The 21,839-nt window shown below is 40.2% G+C and overlaps 1 protein-coding gene across 1 annotated transcript in view; it reads right to left on the bottom strand.

Moving 5' to 3' along the window:
• The window catches only part of dnah5 (dynein, axonemal, heavy chain 5), a gene marked incomplete at both ends in the record, with an annotated part of 153,136 nt that overhangs the window by 115,888 nt on the left and 15,409 nt on the right, over positions 1 to 21,839 (bottom strand). The window contains 24 exon segments of the mRNA XM_080426081.1: positions 528 to 746; positions 1,528 to 1,763; positions 3,144 to 3,268; positions 3,426 to 3,502; positions 3,916 to 4,058; positions 5,308 to 5,401; positions 6,048 to 6,244; positions 6,565 to 6,756; positions 8,060 to 8,258; positions 10,640 to 10,785; positions 11,502 to 11,592; positions 11,840 to 11,920; positions 12,418 to 12,624; positions 13,655 to 13,768; positions 14,120 to 14,327; positions 15,310 to 15,395; positions 16,124 to 16,231; positions 17,081 to 17,107; positions 18,011 to 18,226; positions 18,952 to 19,074; positions 19,345 to 19,452; positions 19,819 to 19,932; positions 20,243 to 20,419; positions 21,396 to 21,533. Of these exon segments, the coding sequence (XP_080282207.1) occupies positions 528 to 746; positions 1,528 to 1,763; positions 3,144 to 3,268; positions 3,426 to 3,502; positions 3,916 to 4,058; positions 5,308 to 5,401; positions 6,048 to 6,244; positions 6,565 to 6,756; positions 8,060 to 8,258; positions 10,640 to 10,785; positions 11,502 to 11,592; positions 11,840 to 11,920; positions 12,418 to 12,624; positions 13,655 to 13,768; positions 14,120 to 14,327; positions 15,310 to 15,395; positions 16,124 to 16,231; positions 17,081 to 17,107; positions 18,011 to 18,226; positions 18,952 to 19,074; positions 19,345 to 19,452; positions 19,819 to 19,932; positions 20,243 to 20,419; positions 21,396 to 21,533 (3,426 nt within the window).

Genomic DNA, 21,839 nt, shown 5'->3' on the forward strand with positions numbered 1-21,839 from the left:
GGTTGATACATTGCTGTAGGGAAATGCTCGGGTGCATTTTCTGTCAAATCTGTGATGATACCATCAACCTAAAATATGCCAGTATTTATGCCCTTTCCTAATGTGTTGTGTGTGTGGACTGCGGACATATAACAAACAATTTAACACATTAAGACCTGAGGTCGATTCTACAAAATGTCTTCTAAATCCAGTTTAAAAACTGTTTTTTGAAAAAAACCATGTTGCTAGATCAGTGGTTCTCAAAATGTTACATGTCAAGGACCCCCAAAATGATATGTATTTGGCGGTGGACCCCCCCATCTCAAAACATTTTGTTCCAGGGACCCCCAGAAGCAAAGATTTGAGTTACAAATGTTTATTTTAAATATATATAAATATTCAAAGATTCGCAACAAATGTTCACGAATGTTCACGCTACGAGCTTGTAGATCTGCTATTTTTGAATAGCCAAAGAAATCTAAAAATGACACAGATGCGTTCCCGGGTGAAATGTGTTTTTTTTAATGCATGTCTTGTCCTTCTTCCACCTTATCATACTCCTGGTAGAAGTGCTGGCAGTCTTCCACGAAGGTCTCCACGTTGCTGATCAGCTCTCCTCTGAAGTTGGGCTGCAGGGACACCAGCTCATTCTGCACCTCTGTGCCCCTGGACAGCAGCTTCTCCCAGGTGTATCGCAGCGTATCCACCTTCTCCGACTCTTCCTTCGCCACCGACAGCTCATATTTATGGAGCATGGCGTAGGACTCCTGAGAGGGAGATGGGATGGAAAATGTTATATTTTGAGGTAAAGCAGACATAACAGGCTTCAGGCTGGCAGGCAACATCGTTTAGGTCTACCGAGCGCATTGGAAATACTGGCCAAACGCGCTCATCGAATCTTCATTGATCAAAGACAGATGTTATTTCTGCACGCTTCCTGCACTACTGCATCATGGGTATTATCAATATTTCCATATGAAGTCAGGCTTCATATCATTTACTTAGCCTGGCATGGCCAGACTAATATCACTGCGTAGTTATTAGTCACTGCGTAGATATTAGTCTGGAGTCTCTGAACCTGAACCTGCATTTCCAGGGGGGCGAATTTAAAAAAAAAAGGCCTCTGGTGATAAACCCGCTCCACATTTGCATACTGGGCCCTGATTGGTCACTCACTACTTCGGAGGGAGTGAAATCCAATCACAACTGAGCGGTGCCAGACCAAATCTGCCAAGGGCATTTCTTTTTTGCAATGGCAGATTCGTCTGGTTTCCAGGCTATCACTTACTGACTACACCTTTTTTTACACACTAAAAAAAAAAAAAAAAAAAAAAAAGGCTTTTCAGCCTTTATTGATAGTTTGTAATTTTGTATTTTCAGCACTGATGTTGTTGAATGCATTGTATTACTCGACGACACTGCAAATGAGTTTAACTACTCTAGTGTAATTTTGAGAATAAATCAATCTTGAATGAATGAAAGTCTTTTGTGTAAATAACCAACATCAATATCTGAAAGGTTGAGGCTTATACAATATGCTTGCTGTACCTCTACTGGGCCCACTAGGAAATCAATAGAGATCTGGTGCTCTCTGATCTCTTTGAGCGCTGCCATGGCGATGCGGATGTCATCCAGGTCTTTGATCGGTCGGTTAAGCTTCTTCCCTGCTTCATCCACCATGGTGAAAATCTGCTCCATTTCTGAGCGATACTTCTTGTTACAGTGCAGACCATAGTCCACCATCCAGCTCTTGGTTTCTGCCGTGAGGGACATCTTCAGGTCCGCTGGTAAGAAGACACAATTGAAAATACTACGTTTTGTGGTGCATGGCTTAATGTCAGGTAAGGGCTTGATATACTTTGTTGTGTGCGTTGTCGCGCACAGAAAATGGTAGATCTACAAGCTCATACAGCATCACGCTCGACGTGTTGTAAGCTTGTAGATCTGCTATGGCACGCAACTAAGTATAAATCTGGCTTCATGATCAGTAATGTTAAAGCTGCCCTATGTAACTTTCATGTCCTACCCCGGATTCAAACCAGGTCTCTCCTGCGCAAGTGCTGAAATGTTTACCACTGAGCTAATAGAGCCTGCCTGCTTGGTCAGGGGGAGAAATAGAATTTTGACTTTCAGGCAATATCACTTGTCAACGAGTCTGGTCAAACCAGACACAGGATCTAAATATTAGAAGAGCAAGGAGAGAAAGTTACATAGTAAAGCTTTAAATATTTATTTAAAATAAAATATTAATTTGAATTGACTGTTATGTTCTCATACTAAATACTAAATAATGTTTTGGGCAGGTGGCAGGGGGTAGTCCTTGAGGATTGTTCGAAATATGCTAGTGGTGCAGAGCTAAAAAAAAAAAAGGTTGAGAACCACTGCTCTAGGCGTTGGATCACAGTCTGTAAGACGTTCCACATTATGTCCATGGGCCAAACAATCTGTTTTTCAGGGGTTGTCTTACACAGTATAAACTAAGCCTAAGGGCTTTTGGGGGTTTTGCCTTGCCTGTGAAAAGCACTGTGTACCTGGACTATATTCAATATGAAGTGAGATCCAGGCTAATATGAATAATCATAGTTCAGTTTAACTATAAATAATTCATAGGCCCTCCTCTCTAGTCTTTTTTGTTGTCTTCTACGTATCACTATAATTGACATTAACCTAGGACAGTTAAATCAGTTACTATCATACCATCGGGTGTATAACTGCACCACACACACTCTAGTATCTTATATATAACCTATAAATAAAGATATTACATTGAATATGTTGAGTGTATTGGGGACTACTATATAATGCTGTAGTACAGTAAAATATAATAACAATGTATAATATATTGTAGGTTCATAAATATACATGTAAAATAGAGTTAGAGTTGCTTATTGTCGCTAATCTGTCCAATTCTCCTATGGCAGTGATATAGTTGTTTAGCTCCAGATACAATATATTGTAAACAACAGTATGCTTGTTGAACCACATGTCACATCGTCAAGTGGACTGTTAGCCAGTTTCTGGGGAATCCACTCCCTGTGTAAAAAACAAATAATAAAACATGCAATATGTTTTCATGAGCCTGGGTCTCAGAATGATTTAGGTTCAGGGCTATAAAGGCAGGAGACAGACACATAATGAAGGACAGTCAAGCATCTTTATCCAACCTGTGTACAAAGCCAAAGCTCCAACAGTGAGGAACTCGGGTTCAGCATTGATTTCCAGTTCAAGATCTCTGTAGTAAAGGATCTGGCTCTCAAACTCTGAGAGAAGAGGAGTCCCTTGACTGAACCTGTGAATTAACCACAAAAAACATCAGAAATACATTGTATTTATATATATGTGTTATGTTACATGCATAGGATAGAAAATAATTATTAGTATCAGTCAATCAATAAACGCATTCATCCTTCCATCAAGTAAACCGCCAATAATCAATCACTCCATACTTCTGGATGGTGTCTTCACGATTCTGCTTCCAGATGTGATGGTAACGGCTAAAACGCTCCAGAGCTGTCATCACCTCCTAGGAAACAATGAAATAAAACAGGGGTGGTCCGTGTGAGAAATACAAGCCATTGAAAAACCATGTTTAGTTGTCCGTGTGGAACACATTGGAATGTACTGTAGCATTTTTCCTGCATGCCGTTTGCTCTTATGTCACTCTCAGGGGACGGAAACTATCATGCAAGTGTGAAATGGCAATTGTGGCAATTCTGGTCAATGTGAGGCCATGGAACTCAAAACACTCTCCAGCTGATCCTTGATTTCATGCCGTTAACAAAATGCTATCTGTACACTCTTCATAAAAACCTTTGAACAATCCACCTTGTATCGTACTCATGGTTGTTCCAAGAATTATATTTAATGTGAAATTTGAATTTCCCTTTTAAAATGACATCTGCTCTACTACTAGCTTCACTGTACAGTATACTGTACCTTCTTGGTGGAGTTGAGGGATGTGCCGAGAACAGAGACCAACTTGACTATCTCCTTGTTCTCTGACACACTCTTGTAGTAGTTCCGGGCTTGAAAGGGTAGAGTCTGACCCACAGACGCAGAGATGTCTGAGGTGCTTCCATCTGGGAAGGAGAAAAGGGAAAGCAGGCAATTTGTGACGGATTTAGAAAGTGAACGGGTTGAGGGAGACAGGTTGTAAATATCCACTGTAACAGAAATAGTAGAATACATTACATCACAGTGAGTAAGGTAGGATAGTGTCTGGTTTGTGTGTTTTTTGAGTTGCAGATGTAGTGAATATAAAGGTATGTGTGTAACACTGGGCTGAATTCTACCATTTTAAAGAAAATGCGCTGCTGCCTTTTCTTTGAACACTTTCGCACTATGGAAGAGGCCTTTTACTGAACAACTGAGACGTCACTGTCCTATGAAAGCCTTAAGGATTCACACCTAAAACTGACTGTCGACGGTGGGTCTACGGTGGGTGGACGACATTGCTTTTCAAATCTAGTTGTTCAAATAAGTATAACATTAAAATCAGAAAGGTTTTTGTGTCAAAAGGTCACTTCTTTGTATCATTTTCATGTGGCTACAGGTGAAATAACCCAGAATGTCCAGATAGAAATGCAATTATGTCTCTGAATCCCACTATCTGGGTGGCGAGGGTTACAGTATGTCTGCATCCAAATATCCTACAGCAACATAGTTTTCTATCATCCAAAGCTGTATCATGTTCTATCATTCAAGCCCATTTATTTCTCTCCATCCATCGTCATCCAGTGTTTCACTACATTAGCTTCATGCTAGCTAGTGTGCGTTGTGATTGAATGGGTTGCAAGGACTGATGTGCTCAAGTTGTTTTGAGCTTAATGCTTAAATGTCTGATGTTTAAATGCCTATTTCCAAAGCCACAGATGAAACATTTATCAGTGACATTCAGATATTACCGTGCTCTGCTGATCTGTGAAATAAGCAGATCTGATTACACCATAACTGTGCTGTAGAGGGCAATGAGCTGTGTACTGTACATGCCTGCCATTATTGTATGGAAGGGGCATGGTATGTTATTAAAGCATAGGGTCTATCACAGGTATTTCAGCCATGAGAGATAGGGACAGAGAAAGATGGGTAGAAAGAGATAAAAAGACACACAGGGACGTATCTTGCACTCTGTGCAATGCGGCACAAATTGTCATTGCTCGTTTCCAACTGACACAGTTGTGAGCATCTGTGCACCCATGGGCATGATGGTCTTAAAATAATTATTTCAGCTGGATGGCAGATCTAGTATGTACGTACGTGGCAATCCATATGTTTGTACATATGGTTCTTATGTGTGTACGTATGGTGTATAAAGACAAGCAAACTTACCAGCCAGACTTCTGTATGTGGTTTCTCCATCATCTGATTCACTCTCACTGCTCTCCTGTTTCAATGCAGCCATCCGCCGCTCACTCATCTTCCTCTGCAAGGAAAACGAAAAACTTAACACTACACTACGAGTTCTTCAATGTCTCCATAACAGCTAAATGACGTTTTAGGTCAAAGGTTCCCAAACAGTGTCTCTCAGCACACTGGTGTGCTGAGAGACAAGTCCAGGTGTGCCTTGGGATTTTTTGGGTAGTCTTTCCCCTGTAAGACTACCTATTATTCACATTTTGTTCTTTTTTTGTTGTTGCAGACACTTGCTCATTAACTTGATCTCCCTCTGTAAGCAAAAAAGCTAAGTATTGATTAGAAGCAGGAAACAACCTACTGAATGATTTTTTTTTAGTAGCCTAGTCTCACTGCCACGATCTCTACTCCACACTCCAGCACTGGAGTAATAGTAGCCTTACCAATCTTATTTAGATAGATGCGGGTATGTTGTTGACTTGTAGACAGAAACTAAACACATAACTTACAGTATGTTATGGTTTGATGTCTACTTGTTTTCTTAGGACTCTAATTCCAAAACCACTTAACCTGTTGGTGGTTGAAAAAGGTTCATGGCACTTACTCTAACCTTGCACTTTGTGTTGAATTGCTCCCCTGAAGGTAGGGGAGAGGGAGGGGCTGTCCTATAACACACACACATCCCTGACCCTGCCACATCCAACAATTATGCCCACCTTAGAGATCCTCTCTGGGCACCATTGGCCTACTCCCTTACTGACACTGACGACACAGTCCACAGCCCGGTTCAGAGCCTGTTGGACCTCATCCAGGGCTGGTATCATGACGATGTTGGGGATGGACAGAATCACATTGGCCCTAAAGATGGTCTGCTGGCCACCACTTTTGCCACGGCTGGACAAATCACTCTCAGCTGCAGAGGAACAAAGGAAAAAGGTTTCTTATTAAATATATTTGCTGTATTTCTGAGGATTATATTTTACTTCAGAATTCATAAAAGCAACTATAACTTATTCAACTGCTTCTGTTAAGATGCTAGACTAGCGAGTAGCATTGGGCCAAAAGCCGTATCCTAGCCTTTCCTGAATATTTATTGTTTAAATATTTGGGAAATAGTTGAAAAAGAAAGAGTACACATGGAATCCTGAGTGTAGTATTAAAACTCAGCAGTGCTGGGGTTTAATCGTTCTGGCAAAAAGAGCAGCCAACCAATTAGAAACAGTTAAGTCTCACCAAGGAAGTGCATGAGAGAGGAGGCGTGAATGCGTTTGCGCAGCGTCTCCAGGGTGTTCCGTGTCAGTCGCAGCAGGGCGTCCATGTTGCGGTGGTTGAAGTGAGAGAGCAGCTCCTGGGCTTCCTCCTCCATCACCTCCATCAGGTCCCTCTTCTTCTTCCTCCTTGCCAGGGGAGACGCAGGGCCACTAGCTGGAGCACTAACTGTGAAGATTCACAACATGCACATTAGACTATAATGTCTAGGAAAGAAAGAAAGCAAGCCTTGGACATAGAGTTGTTTGTTTGTTTGTTTGTTTTTGTCTGGACCACAACAGTGGGGCCAGCTCGATAAATGTGAATGTCTCTGTACTGACTGAGCATGTGATGAAGTTATTATACTATTGGTCGGCCGGTTGGCCTAACAACGAACAGGCCAGTGACAGGGCAATCGTCCCTCCAGGCTATGGAATGTCTTCCCTCCAGGCTATAGGATGTAACCGACCTTTTATCAGTTGACGCCAGGGCAGGTACTACTTGTATGGCCGTGGTCGAGTACAGTACATATCTCAGGCCCTCAGTTCCAGTAAGCCTGGGTGATCTATTAAACTGGAAAGACCCGACCTCTATGGGGATAATAAAAGCCTGAACATCACTGACAGATGAAGTTACACTGGCCGGCTGTCACCACTTCTTGTATCTGTCATTTCAAATTAAAACAGTCCAACCAGTCTTGTTTTACAGTAACAGCTCATGCATTTGCCTCAATAGACAATAGAACAAACATATTATGTTTGTTTTGTTCCCAAATCCTACACTACTGGGACTGGCTAACATGTATTAACATTTTATAGCTGACTTTTTCCTACAACTAATTTAACCTATTAAGACCTGGAACACATCTGTGTCACTTTTTGATTTGAGGTAAAAAAGCATTATTTTACACTTTGGCTATTCAAAAATAGCAGATATACAAGCTCATACTACGAGCTTGTAGATCTGCTATTTTTGAAAAATCGTGAAAATGTGTGCAAATCTTTGAATATATATATTTTTAAAGCGAACATTTTTACTCAAATCTTTGCTTCTGGGACCTGACGGTGAGAAAACGCAAATGTTACTTCCGACGAATAAGTAAAATTTTCGCCAGAAACAGACTGTTTCAAATATGAGTGACTGACTATCATAAACGATACAGAGCCACCACCCTGACAATATCGCCGAGACAGTTTGTTTATTTTTGGACCACAATTCTTATATGAGACGATTCTAAGATGACCCAATGTTATTCTCCATAGCGAAATTACTTTACGAACCAGGGGATGGACGAGTGACGTCAGGACTTCTGTACTCTATTGATGGTATGAATTAAATGAAATCATGGCAGAATCACTTTAAAGTTAAACAGAAAGGGAAAACAAAAGTGGTCGGTACATCTTTGTCCATGTGGTCCAAAATCCTTTTCTCACCGCTGCCGTATGAGCTAAGATTTTCCCAGTGATTCTGTTGTATTTACAAACACATAATAGCAGTGTACCATCACTCTCCGTGTGGTCCATGGTCTTGCTCTCAGTGCGACTGTCTTCGGGAACCTTCTCCTGTTCCTCTGTCGGACCGTGGTCAAACTCCAGCAGCATGTTGATCAGTTCATTAGCCGCCTCCTCCACTAATGAGCTCTTGGTGTGGAGGATCTGAGCTCCTTTAATGCACAGGTCCTGTATGACGACACATAAAGACACGTACAGTAGTTGTAATGAGCACATTTTGTATACAAAGCTCCTAGGACAAAGACAGCGAGACAAATGCATCATCTGTGTAATTTGTATAAATAAATCTGTGAGCCAAGTAAGTGAGTTCATTTCCATCTATTATCTCAACCGCCTATGCCGGATTGGTGACTCAGCCAGAAAATGAACATATCCATCTCAGCAGGCGGCAATTATTTCTGCACCACATCTGACACCTCAAAGCATGGGTGGGAAGTCGGCGTGTCATTCATATCCTTGAAACATGCATTGCTTTTTCAGCGGTGTCGTGACGTTATGTTTGATGACTTAGCAGCTCTTTCATTACGCCAATAAGCCATGATTCATGACCTGTAGCCATGGCTGTCCTGTCAAACCAATGAGCCTCTCACTGCTCCCACACGGGGACCGTCACACAAATTGATGCTATTATTGTAATAGATGATGACGCACAGGTTACCACACAAGCAGTGCCTGCCTCGTTAATCTACAGATATTACAGTAATATCTGTCTGACAACATACGGTGTAATCATTAACAGTCAATGAGGTGTTCATGTGCCATTATAAAAGTGATAGTGATCTAAATGTCCACTCTACATACTATCTAGGGGAGCCAATTTAGATGCTTCATTCAATTCACAAATGTTTTTATACTGGGTGATCTATAGCAACATTACTGTATGTATTGAGCTTCTCATGGTAACGAATTTTTTTAAGATGTCTTGGTTGTTCCCGGGATTTTTTCCATTTAATTTTAGCAGTCTGTTTTAGCGACACCCCTTGTAGCTCCGTAGTCATTGCAGCGTTTGTCTCTACGGATGAAAGCTATGTTGAAAAAATTATGCTGCAGGGTCCTAGCACCCAAGTATATTTTGTAAAGCAACAAAACGTTGCCAGAAACTGTATTTATTAACACCTTTACCGCCGGGCCCGTAGTTCTACGGGCCGTTAAATCCAACGGTTAAGCGCCGAGCCCGTAGTCCTACGGGCTGCGGTCTTTTCGCGCATGCGCGGTCCGGGTGCACTTTCGGAATTTTTTTGATCCACTTCCGTTTCCGGTTTGATGACAGGAAATAGAATTATTTGGGATCCGGTTTCGACGATCACGGCCGCTCCCATTCTACAGACGAAACTGAAACTCAATTCTCTTCCTGTAGTTTTTTCTCCTCGCATTTCACTGTTTAACGTAATCCGCTCTAACTCAAACATGGATGCCCCGTTTGACACGCGATCTTCACTGGGAGATACAGGGAGATCTCGCGGATGTAAACAGACCGTTCACGGCTCAATCTTAAGGATTTTAACAAGATCTATGGCGACATGAAAAAAACAAAAAAACAACAAAAACACCTTGGCACTGGTGAGTACATTATGAGATTAACCTCTGGCGGTGGATGTGTTAAAGGGTATTTCACTTTCAAAAAAACTTTTGGTCATTTTATCGTCTACTCAGGCTTTTGTGAGCCCCCCAGACCGTTTTTAAGTTGCTTGATTCAGTATTTAGAAATTTGATATTCATTTTATCAGACACGCCCTCTTCCTATACAAACCCATTATAACTTCAAACTCCATTTTTAACATGTTAGATTCATCAAAAACACCCGTCCTTGGTTCTGGTGACTCACCCTGCCCTCCTAATACGCCGTGTTTTTTCGATAACTTTTTTCATATATTTTTAATATTTTTTTTGGAAAATGGAAAAAAATAATTACAATAAAAAAATAAAAAAATAAAAATGAAAAAAGTAATCGAAAAAACACGGCCCCCTCACGTATTAGGAGGGCAGGGTGAGTAAGCAGAACCAAGGACGGGTGTAAATGGAGTTTGAAGTTATAATGGGTTTGTATAGGAAGTTGGCGTGTCTGATAAAATGATTATCAAATATCTAAATACTAAATCAAGCAACTTAAAAACGGTCTGGGGGGCTCACAAAAGCCTGAGTAGACGATAAAATGACCCAAAGTTTTTTTGAAAGTGAAATATCCCTTTAACTGTCAAATACAATTAATATGTGTCTGGTGCCTACGTCATTTTGGCACGAGTGTTGTCAAAAAGCACGTGTGGAATGGTTATTGTGAGAAAAAAAAACTTTTCTTAATTGAAAAGGTTGGATAGTATGACTTTAAAGATATTTTATATGACAAATATACCTCTATGGTTTCTATGTCTCAAACTATCCATTTTATGCTTCTAGCATTATATGATAATATAGATGATATTTATACATCTTCTAAGACCTTTTCATATACTTTTGCAAGAGGGGGAAAAGAAGGAAGAATGTGTGTTCTCATGTAGAAATTCAGATAAATGTACACAATGTGCTGTAATTCAGATGGATGTTTAATCTACCCTGGTGGTCTGAACGAACTCCTCGCAGGTGAAGGGCTCGTCCTCTGGCAGAACACACAGTGTTGCTGTACTCATCTCCTGAAGCACTGTGTCTATCCTGAACTCCACTAAGTCGTTCACTCTGTCCATCAACAGCTCCAGGTCCGCTGGAGGGCAAGGATGGAGGGGGGTTAACAGAGAGGGAGAGAGGCAGGGGAATAGGTGGGGCATAAGGGAAGGATGAGAGTGTGTGTGAGTGAGAGTGAGAGTGAGAGTGAGAGAGAGGGAGGATGAGTGTGGGAGGAGGGAGAGAGGAATGAAGACAAAGCAAGAGGTAGACAGTGAAAGATTGAAGGAAGAGGACGATAAGAGAGAGACATGTGAGCGCAAGAGAGATACCGTATACTGTAGATAGAGTGTATAGTCAGGTCCAGAGGGTGATGGAGGAGAGAGGGATAAAAGCACATAAGGTGTGTGTGGGGTGAACATAAATGGAAAAGCAGATGTGTACAAGGAAGATAAGGAGAATAAACAATGGTTGGGGTGACAGATGAGGTACAGAGTAGGAAGAGGGTGAAAGATGGGGGGGTGGGAGGCACGCACGCACGCACGCACGCACGCACGCACGCACGCACGCACGCACGCACACACACACACACACACACACACACACACACACACACACACACACACACACACACACACACACACACACACACACACACACACACACACACACACACACACACACACACACACACACACACACACACACAGGAGGTACACAAGGAATCCATGAATCTGAGTTTGATCAGATGCTGCAGGTGCTGAATAGGACAATGTCAGCACATGGGACATTGATCCTCCTGGATTTTCTGCTTACCCAGAGCTGCGCTGATGCGGCTGAGGTACTTGTCTATGTTCAGCGATGTCCAGTTAAGGGAGGTCAGACCGGGGAGTATAGCCTCGTCCACCTGTTAAGTCAGTGATGTAAGTTGATGAGCATGACAGCAGCTGTACATAGATGTACCGTTTCATCAGTGAGTTTTGCTGTGCTCTCATCTACCAGCGTAACGATAAGAATTCCACATCACAACGTAAGAACAAAGCCGTTTCATGACTATGGCTCTTGGGTCTCACATGAAAACCCATTTCAAATGTTTGATCATTTCTGACAATTCTCACAGCACTGACTATATGTCTCTTAAAATACCGTCTTACCTTGGTTACATGAGGCATGACAAGCTGTTCAAAGGCACTCTGAATCTTAGCCCGGACTCTGCTGTTCTCACTCAACATCATCTAGAAGGCGTAGAAGTGAAGACAATTGTAACGCAGTGATAATCTTTTTTGTACTTTATCACAGCAGTGAGTCACAGCAGTGCTGCACAGAAAATGTACACATTAAAACAAAGCAAGGAAAACAAAACACAATTTAAAAGGATGCAAATTAGACAACTTAGTGATCTTAAAACCGATGAAAAATTCAACAAGAAAAGAGGGAGGGCCAAAGAGGACAATTTCCTTTCTGTTTGAGTTGAGCTGCAGGACATTTTGGTGTCCAAAAGGCAGGCCTTTAGACCGACTAGACTCTCAGAGGTTGAGGACTTGATTGGGACATATATTTGGGTGTCATCTGCATAGCAATGGAAAGTGAGGTCAAATGTTTGATGGAGAATTTAAGTCCCAAGTTGATATGACAAAATGCATATCACGAAACATACATAAGTTGCTGCAAATACATAGAATCAAGTATAGTGTGTGCCATTAATCTCTCGCACCATATGCTCATTATGCACCTGTAGTTTGTTGTAATTTGTCTTGAGGGAGGTCTGTCTCTCCTGCAGCAGGGCAGCAAAGGGTGGGATCTCCAACTTCATCCTGGTCATGCCCTCCGACTCCCTGACCTGGGTCAGGATCTCAGGGTCAAAGTTCACAAAAAGCTCCCCTGTCTCCGCAGACCTGACCAGTAGAGATGCTTGTAGACCCAGCCTGGCGTCCTCCATCTGCAAGAGAAAGGCAAGAGAGTGGTGTGCAAGAAACAATGAACAATTGTTTGTTTGTTTGTTTGTTTGTTTGTTTATTATCACTTACAAGAACATTTAAAAATGATACACAAAGATTCTGTAAAAATGTGAAGGAGAATGCCTAAAAACCCTCCAGGGGCTTGAGAAGTGGCATTCTCCGGGAATATTTGTACATTCATAGGATAAATTTAACATCAATGTGGAATATACACATCCATTACAGTTTAAACACTAATAGACATGTCATACAGATGAAGAAACAGAACGGAAAAGACCAAAATGGACACAAAAAATGAAAAAATTAGCAAAAACATATTACAACAATAAAAGTCAAGGGAACCAAAACATAAACCTCTAGGGAAAATGTTATTATATTATATTAGGCAGACCATATGGAAAGTATTTGGTTGTTAAGAGAAGCGATTTTAGAAACTTCTTAAATTGGTGAGAAGACAACTTCCATAGATGTAATGGCAGAGAATTCCATATTTTTGACCCTCTGAAGCCTATATTAAACTGGGTTTGAGAGGTACGGGCCTTTGGGGGTCTGAGGTTATTTGAGCTACGTGTTGGGTAATTATGAACCTGAAAATTATACTCAAATATATGATGAAAAAAGGAGGAATGAATGAATCCACAGTGGATTGGAGGGAGACACATATCAGAAGGACAAGTCCCAAAGACATTAAGAGCAAGCGAATAGGCCTACATTGTGCACAGATGACCTTTAAGTAAACCTTGAATCCATCAATGTCGTATTACTTTTACTATGGAAACAAGCCCTGGGCTTGTTCCATGGGCTTATTGGGTTATCCTTTTAGCATTATTTTGTATAAATCTGTGCCACCGTGCCTTTTTTCGCAAACCGTTAATAAAGTATTCAATCAATCAATAAAAAAACTATGCTATATTACACCATTTATTTTAATGTCAGATTTAGATGTAGCAGGGTTTCCCCATTCAATCTTTAGATCCATGTGTCTAACATAAAGTTTCCCGTTTCCCTCACCTGTGTCATCCAACCTTGATGGTAGAGTATCTCATACTCCAGCAACACCCTGGCCACCCTGTTGTAGTTGCGGATGATCCTCTTCGCCTCAGGAGTGGACAGGACCCCTGCATGCTGTGTAGGTAAGGTCACAGACAGTACAGTGAAGTGCATGATTCTGAAGGAAGCGTCATTGGGGATGCAGGCAGTCAGGGGGCGGGTGGGCACGTTTCAAGCATAGACGGGTTTCAAGAGGATGAATATAGTAGGAAAATAGTATTTTATATCAGTGGTTCTGACCCAGGGGTCCTTGAGGGGGTTCCAGGGGGTCCCCAGATTCCATTTGTACACCCTCAGAGTTAAAATAACACTGAGGTCTTTACAGTATAGATTGGGATCCCGGGAAAGGGTTATAGTGGCCTAAAGCATTTCAAACTGGGGGGGTCCTTGAAATTAAAAAGGTTGAGAATCAGTGTTTTATCTAACCTGTTGAAAGAGATCCATGGGTTCCTGGATCCTGCGGTACAGCTGCCGGGACCAGAGAATCCGTCCCACCACCGGGGACAGGTCTCGTCCAATGGGAGGATCCAGTTTATGCTTGGTGTAAATGCGGGAGACCATCTCAATATCCCGACCATAGTTCTGCAGAATGCACTGATACCTCTCCTCAACGCCGAGCCCTGGGATGCCCAGTCTGCAAGACCCATTCAATTACGAGTTAGTTATGATACAGTTACGAGTTAGTTGATACAGTTACGAGTTAGTTAAGATTTTTGATTGATTGATTAATTGATTGATTGATTGAATACTTTATTAGCAAGTTTAGAATACAGTACAGCAGAACAGTTACAAAAGCGATGCTAAAAGGATAACACAAAAAGCTTCGGGGGGCTTGTTTCCATTGTGGTCCATTGTACTATACGTTTCAGTTACGAGTTAGCTATGATTCAGTTATGATTCAGTTACGGGTTTGTTTTAATTCAGTTACAAGTTAGTTACCATTCTAACCAAAGTGCGTTGCCAGTGACACAAAAATAGGATAATCGACTATTTTGAAAAATGATCAAAGATTAACAAATGTTGTGTCTTAAAGGTAGGGTAAGTGATATTTTTTGGTTAAAACAAAAAGTATTTTGTTAAAAGGTTAAAATACTATATTCTGATAGTAATCATTGCTATAGAGTGTTTTTTCAGTAACAGATGTCTCCCTGTCTCTCCAGCTCTTTAATAAACAGAAAATACATTTTTCGGTAGGTGTCAAAATCTTAGCCAATCAGGAGAAAGTAATCATTTTTAAGCTTAATTTGTATAGTGTTCCAGTTCCAATTTTGTCTGCTCATTTCTTAGTGTCATCACTTCCAATTTCACTTGTTTAATCTGTATCCTGATTGAGTTCTCTGTCCTAGTTGGATAAAATTGGAAATGAAACTGAAACTGAAACGAAAATGCATTTTCTGTTTAATAAAGAGGTGGAGAGACAAGGAGACTCCTAATACTGAACAAACACTCTATAGCAATGAGTACTATCAGAATATAGAGCTATTTAACAATTATTTTTAAACAACGCAAATCACTTACCCTACCTTTAATGAGTTAGTGTGAAGTGTGGAATATGTACATATGTGGCCTAAAGACTGACAAAGTGTAACATTTATGTGAGGTAACTGAAAAGTTACCTTTCAAATCTCTTCATCACATTCAGAGCTCTCTCTGTATTGTGAATCCTGTCAAACGTGTTGTCCATGAAACTCTTCAGCTGATTCTGTAAAAGCAACAATAAATGAATGTGAACAGAGGTATAATTATGTTAATTATAAGAGACATTATACACCCATTATAAGAGCTATACCAACTACATGCATAGAATAATATGTCAACACAGATCTTTCCCAGATTATGATTAAGTAATTATATTTCTATGTCTGAAAAAAGTATTACAATGACATTTACCAAGGACACACATGCACACACGCAAGTATAGATTGCAAAAATAGTACTAAATATTCATTGCAGAGATAGTGTGACAATCACACCTAACTAAGACTGGCCAATATATCGATATTATATCAATATCGTGATTTCAGACTAGATTTTAGATATCCTAATGTTGTGATATGGCATAAGTGCTATATTTTTCTGGTTTTAACTGCTTTATTCAAAACTTTAAAAAACTGCAAGTTCTTCCAAAATATCATAAATAGCAGATCTACACCCTCACAACGCAATGTGATGCATTGTGAGCTTGTATGTAGATCGTGTTTTTCCACTATTTTGAAATGTTTTTGAAAAAATGTAAAAGAAAATCTAAATTATCGTCACAATTTGTTTTATCCATATCACCCAGCCCTGCACCAAATGCCCTTGTGAAACTTCTCAGAGGTGTACTATGAACTTACCAACCAACCTCCAAACAGCACCTACAGTTGGCTAGAGTATTCACATAATGAGATGTAGAATGACAATTACTTAGTTATATAAAGATGAACTTACATGGAGTTCAGCGGTGCTTTTACAGAAATCCTCATAGTCCACATCAAAATCAGTTTGTCTATGGTCCAGGACACTGTAGTGCTTCTTCTTCATGGAAAGCACGATAGCCTGGCCCAGACATAATATACATTAAACACATACACATGAACACGCATAAACACACACATGGACGCACACAGTGACAAAGATCTTTTTAGTTTAAAACCTGTCATTTGTTATGCCTATTTAATTTAAATGAGCAGAAGTCCGTAAGGGCTGTGGTATAATATGGTACAGTACGTATTCATCTTGGCAGTACAATATGTCATCTGTACTGCCAGCAAAGAGAGAGCAGGATGCATAACACTGGTAGTTTTACAGTATGCTGAGCAAAGTTTCACAAAAGGAAAAATACATGGTAAATGGTAACCCCCCCCCCCCCCACCTTCTTAGTTATGAGACATGCATCTTAAACTAATCTGAGAAGAACAAACACTGATATAGTATAAAAGTATATAAGTAAATGAATATGAAATTATGGAGCAAGGGATGTTAATGGCAAACAAACAGGAGAAGGATGCACACCAGTATTGATGTGCTGCTGACCTTGGTAAATAAGTCTAAAACGTGAAGGAAAGGCTGCACACTCATAGCCACGATGCAGGATAATTTATTAAATGAATATCAAAGTTTCGACATGGAAATGTCTTCTTCAATCCCTGAAGAATTCCTTTCCAGGTCGAAATGTTTTATTATTAATTATTATTATTAATTAATTAGTATTAATTTAATAAATTATCCTACAAGGAATGTCAATAACATGCGTTGAAACGGTTTTAATTCTGTTAAAACGTATGAATGTGAGAATGTTTTATTTGTCTAGGGATATTGTAACTCTATTCTAGATGAAGCTGGTTCATGCAATATTAAGAGTTAAAAGGTTAAAATGTTATGTTTTAAACATTGATTAAATGTTACCTCCCACTTCGCCTGCATATCTGAAGTCTGTCCATCCAAGGTAGCAAGGAAAAGAAATAGTGAACATTTTTACACTCATAAATAAAATATATGGTTAGCCATCTGGAATGCTGACTCAATATAAACATTCAAATGCTACTCCTATGCGAAGTGCAGCCCAATCAATGTGTGTGACTGTGAACATGGCAAATATTTCCCAAAGGTAAAAACCAACGAACCAAGACTGTAATGTGTGATGTCAAGCTGATGTGCAGCCTGGAGCTGCTCCATTAATAAATAAATAGACAACAAACTTCAGGACACCTACAGAATGCGCCCAATATTGATTTGGAACCCCACCAGTGCCTAGTATGAACCATGTCTCCATAGATCACAGCTTAAAGGTCTACTCTACATCATCTGCATCCTGCAAAAGTAAATATGGGGTCATAACATTTACTTGATCTATGTAATACGAGACATATTTCTCTTTAAGTCCCTAGGTTTCTGGCCATAGAAAGCAGTAGGCCTAGTTGTTTATTATATAACAATGAAACTGCCCTGAAATCATTTGAATAACAGACATTTATGGCATTTTCATAGAGGTTCGGGCCGCAAACCACCGATCCGACTATTGCGCAATAATGTAGTAATATAGGGCCACATTGTGCAATAATGTAGAAATACACAGTGTACGGTAAATATGAAAGTTGCAAGCATGAAACTCTCAGAGGAGCGCCCAGGATTACATAGGCAATTGGCACTGGGTGAAAAAAATGGGTTACAAAATCGTGGGATAAAACATTTTTTTAGAAAAAAAAGGAAATAGGGCATTCATTTACCACCAAAAATAATTTGTTTAATTATGATGACACACGTTTTCTGTCCAACAGCAACTATATCTAAATTGTATAGGCACAGGACAGAACATGTCTCCAAACATTTACCCACCTGAAACCTGGTGGCCAGGGTCTCCAGTCCCTCTATCTTGGGGTCTTGCAGGGCAGAATAGATAGAGATGGTGTTCAACATTTCCAGGATCTTGTTGAGTCGCCGCTGGAACGTGACAAACTTTCCAAAGATGTACATTTCACTGAAGTCAAACTGCCTTTCTGATGGCATCTGCTCCAGTTGCACCTTGGTCTTATGGAAAAACCGCTGGTACTCCTGGTGAACGCAATTCATTACATACTGTAGCAAGCCACTGTTCTGTTCTGCCATTTTCCTCCCAGCAAAAGCCAGCACTCATGGAACAGCAGACAACATTGTTTTGGGTTGTATGTTTTCATTTGCAGCACATTATCGTGGGAAAATTACATTGTCAGTCCAACATTGTATCATCAATCATAGCGTGAGCAGAGAATATTATTACACTCTGTTGCTAACCAGTCCCATCCAATACGAGCCGGAGAGTAGCCTACACACAAACCGAACATTGCGCATGTAACACGACAGCAATTACACTATACGAGACAGACGTCGCATTCTGTATATCTGCTTGGATGATATATCAGCCATTATTTTACGTTTTTGACAGTATCGGATTCGGCAATTATGCAGCCGATGTGTGGTAAAGAATCGGGCCTTACCACTTTCAACCCGGTGTGCCTGGTGGGCATGTCATTATAGGCAAAATGTTTCAAAAGAACTAATAGCTCGGCTATTAGATCGGCTGTTTTTGAACGATTTTGAATTGGGCTTAAGTGGATAAATACAATATAGTTCAGTTTGTGTGTTTATTTTGTATCTATCCAATAGCAATTTGTGATTATTTTTATTAAATCAAAAACATTGTAATTGATTAAAACATTTTGCTCTTTTTGCCAAAACATCAGTCAAAACACTGATCGTTGGTCTGGGACTCTCGGGATCGGACGAAAATAATACACTACCTGGTTGAGGTGGATGGCAGCTCTCAGCTTTTCTGTCACCTGCTCTTGAGGCTGGTCCCATATGGTGACAGAGTGGCTATTAGTGATGTAAGCCTTGCAGGCTGTGATCATTTGGTTGGTCACCTGAAGACATTGGAAGACCAGGTGAGTTTGGAGATTTACGGAACTGTATTCCTCAAACCATGCAACGGAGACTTGAAATGTACAGCCTCTGATCATCAGCAAACAAAACTCAAAAGGAAGCAAAAAAAGGAAATAAATTGTAGCATAATAATTGTGGCATAATAACTTGCTTCAATGTTTAATGCTTCACGTGTCTATTAATATCAACCTGTAATTGCAATTTGTACATATCATAGTGTGCAGAATATTAGCCATCCCTAGATTCCCTACCTTAACGAATAGTGACGTGATCTTCTCAGATGTGTTGTAGTAGCGAGAAATGCTGTGGATCATCCTGATGGCATTAATCAAACCTGGGATTGCATCCACCATTGAAACCTGGGGCCACAAAGCAAACCTTTAATCACATGTACCATAGTGTCCCTATTCTGGGGCAAACATTTGGTGAAAATAGCTGATCTACAATCTACGAAAAAAAGGAGGAGGTGCACCTGGTCAATGAAGTATAAGGTATAAGTGGTTAAACGAAAACATACTTTCTATTTAATCAAACACATACTATACAGTATATTACAGCCATGCACAGCTTCTCCCATAACAACTAGAAGCATTCTATAATATATTTATTCTAAAATATTTTTTTATTACGGTATTATGCAGTTTGATATGCATGCAGTTATTTCCTATGGCTTTTAATTCAATGGAATTATCCATCTTAAAAGTATAAAAAGGCATTTGTCTCACAGGGTCACTGTTGTACAGAGGGTCACAGAACTTCTCCAGGGTGTAAAGGTACTTCACATTGTCTTTGGCCTCATTGGCCGAGTCAGTGATTCTTGTGTCCAGCTCGCGCCACGACTGGACAGACAGGAGAGAGAAACCATCAGCTTAAGACATCTGTTGTTATAAGCCAGTCACATTCAAAATGTCACAATGTTAGCCTAACAGCCTTTCATCTAAAATGCCACCAAAACAGAGATTAGTACAGACAGAAGATCCAAATAAACCAAAAGCCATCTTGTCAGGACTATATGTGCTAGGCTAGGTTGCATTTCTATGAGAGAAACAATGTCAGCTGTGAATTAAAATAAAAACAAACCAAAAAAAGCGATATGAAGCAAGCAGCATATATTCAACATTTTTGGAGGAGGTCACAGCAGTTTCTAACCTTGATGAGTTTGGACTTGGCTAAAGCTAGGACACCTAGCACAGCCTTAACATCAGGGGCTTTGAGCTGGTCCACTAGATAGTTGAAGCGGGACATTCGTTTCTTCCAGTGATCCAGCTCAGCACGAGGGCCCAGGTCATCTGCCTCCTTTCTTAACTGGTCACTCTCAGCCAGGACCTAGTGGAGTTACAAAAAAAAACGTTATATAGCTTAGGACAAGGTTTCCCAAACTGTTCAGACCACAACCCCCCAAAATAATCCTTTGAACTGGGGACCCCCAGTGCTGACAAGCACTTGGAATTGCAGGCATTTAGTTTGACTCGGTTCCACAGATAAATATTTTGAAAAGAGCCGAACTACAAGGTCTGCGAGGCGTTGTGAGCTTGTAGATCAGCTATTTTCACAATGTTTGCCTCTTTCTTAGGTAATATATGCCAATTTGGTATTAAAAAGGTAATAAAAGTCATTAAATTGTAACTCTAGAAAGGTGCGGATACCCTGTATACACTTATACAGTATGTTGGTTTGTTTACTGTTGAGTGAGAAAACAATGCAAAGCTAATCATCTGGGGACCCCCCAAAATAATTATGGGACCCCCCTTGTTTGGAGTGAGTGAGTGAGTGAGTGAGTGAGTGAGTGAGTGAGTGAGTGTGTGTGTGTGTGTGTGTGTGTGTGTGTGTGTGTGTGTGTGTGTGTGTGTGTGTGTGTGTGTGTGTCTTGCCATCATTAGAGCATGTGTGAGAGAATAGACCCTTTAAATATGAGCCATTTTGACAGGTAAACAAACATACAGCTGAAGATAAAAAACATTAATTGTGTGTGTGTTTCATTTAAGTGCAGGTACTACATGTTGGCACACAGATAACCCGAAATGAAACACACCCTCTATTAATGTCATTAGCTTCAGCTGCCTTACCTGTCAAAATAATGTACGTAGCATATTTACATAATCAAGTTTTCAAATGATGATACTGTCTCTAGTCCTTTTTAATTTTTAATGGGTTTTTTCTTTTTCATGTTCAGATGATAAGATGGCTTGACTTTAAAAAAATCTACAGATCAAAGACAGAATCAGTTCACACTACTACACATCGTCAAGGAGTGCAATGGAGCGGGAAAATATCATCTGTTATTACATTGGCTTCATCTTACTTGTTCTATCTGTTTGATCCAGACTTTCATACAGGCCTCTATCTTCTCTATGGTCTCTGTGCTGTTGGCTGCTGCCTTGTAGTCTGATGGAGTCTTCAGTGTTTGGAGGTCCAGTGAGTCACATCTTTTCAGGTTCACCTAGATGAAAATAAGCTACTGTAAATACATTTTCCTCTCATTTTTGCATGCATTAGGCCTGTCACAATTATTCCATAATCTTCTAATCGCAATTATTTTATATAATCGCAATTATTTTTTGCATAATCGTCATAACCAATTCCATGTTTAAAAAAATCATATTTAAAAAAAAGGCAAAAATAGTGGAAATAGCCGAGCTCAGATGCGACGCGTTTTGAGCTTATAGATCGGCTATTTCCACAATTAATGTTTATTTTTAAGTATAAAGTAATTAAATATGTGTTATTTGTCATATCTTCCCTGTGC

The sequence above is a fragment of the Gymnoscopelus braueri genome, assembly GCF_963280865.1.
Source record: "Gymnoscopelus braueri genome assembly, chromosome: 4".
In the NCBI taxonomy this organism is placed as follows: Eukaryota; Metazoa; Chordata; class Actinopteri; order Myctophiformes; family Myctophidae; genus Gymnoscopelus; species Gymnoscopelus braueri.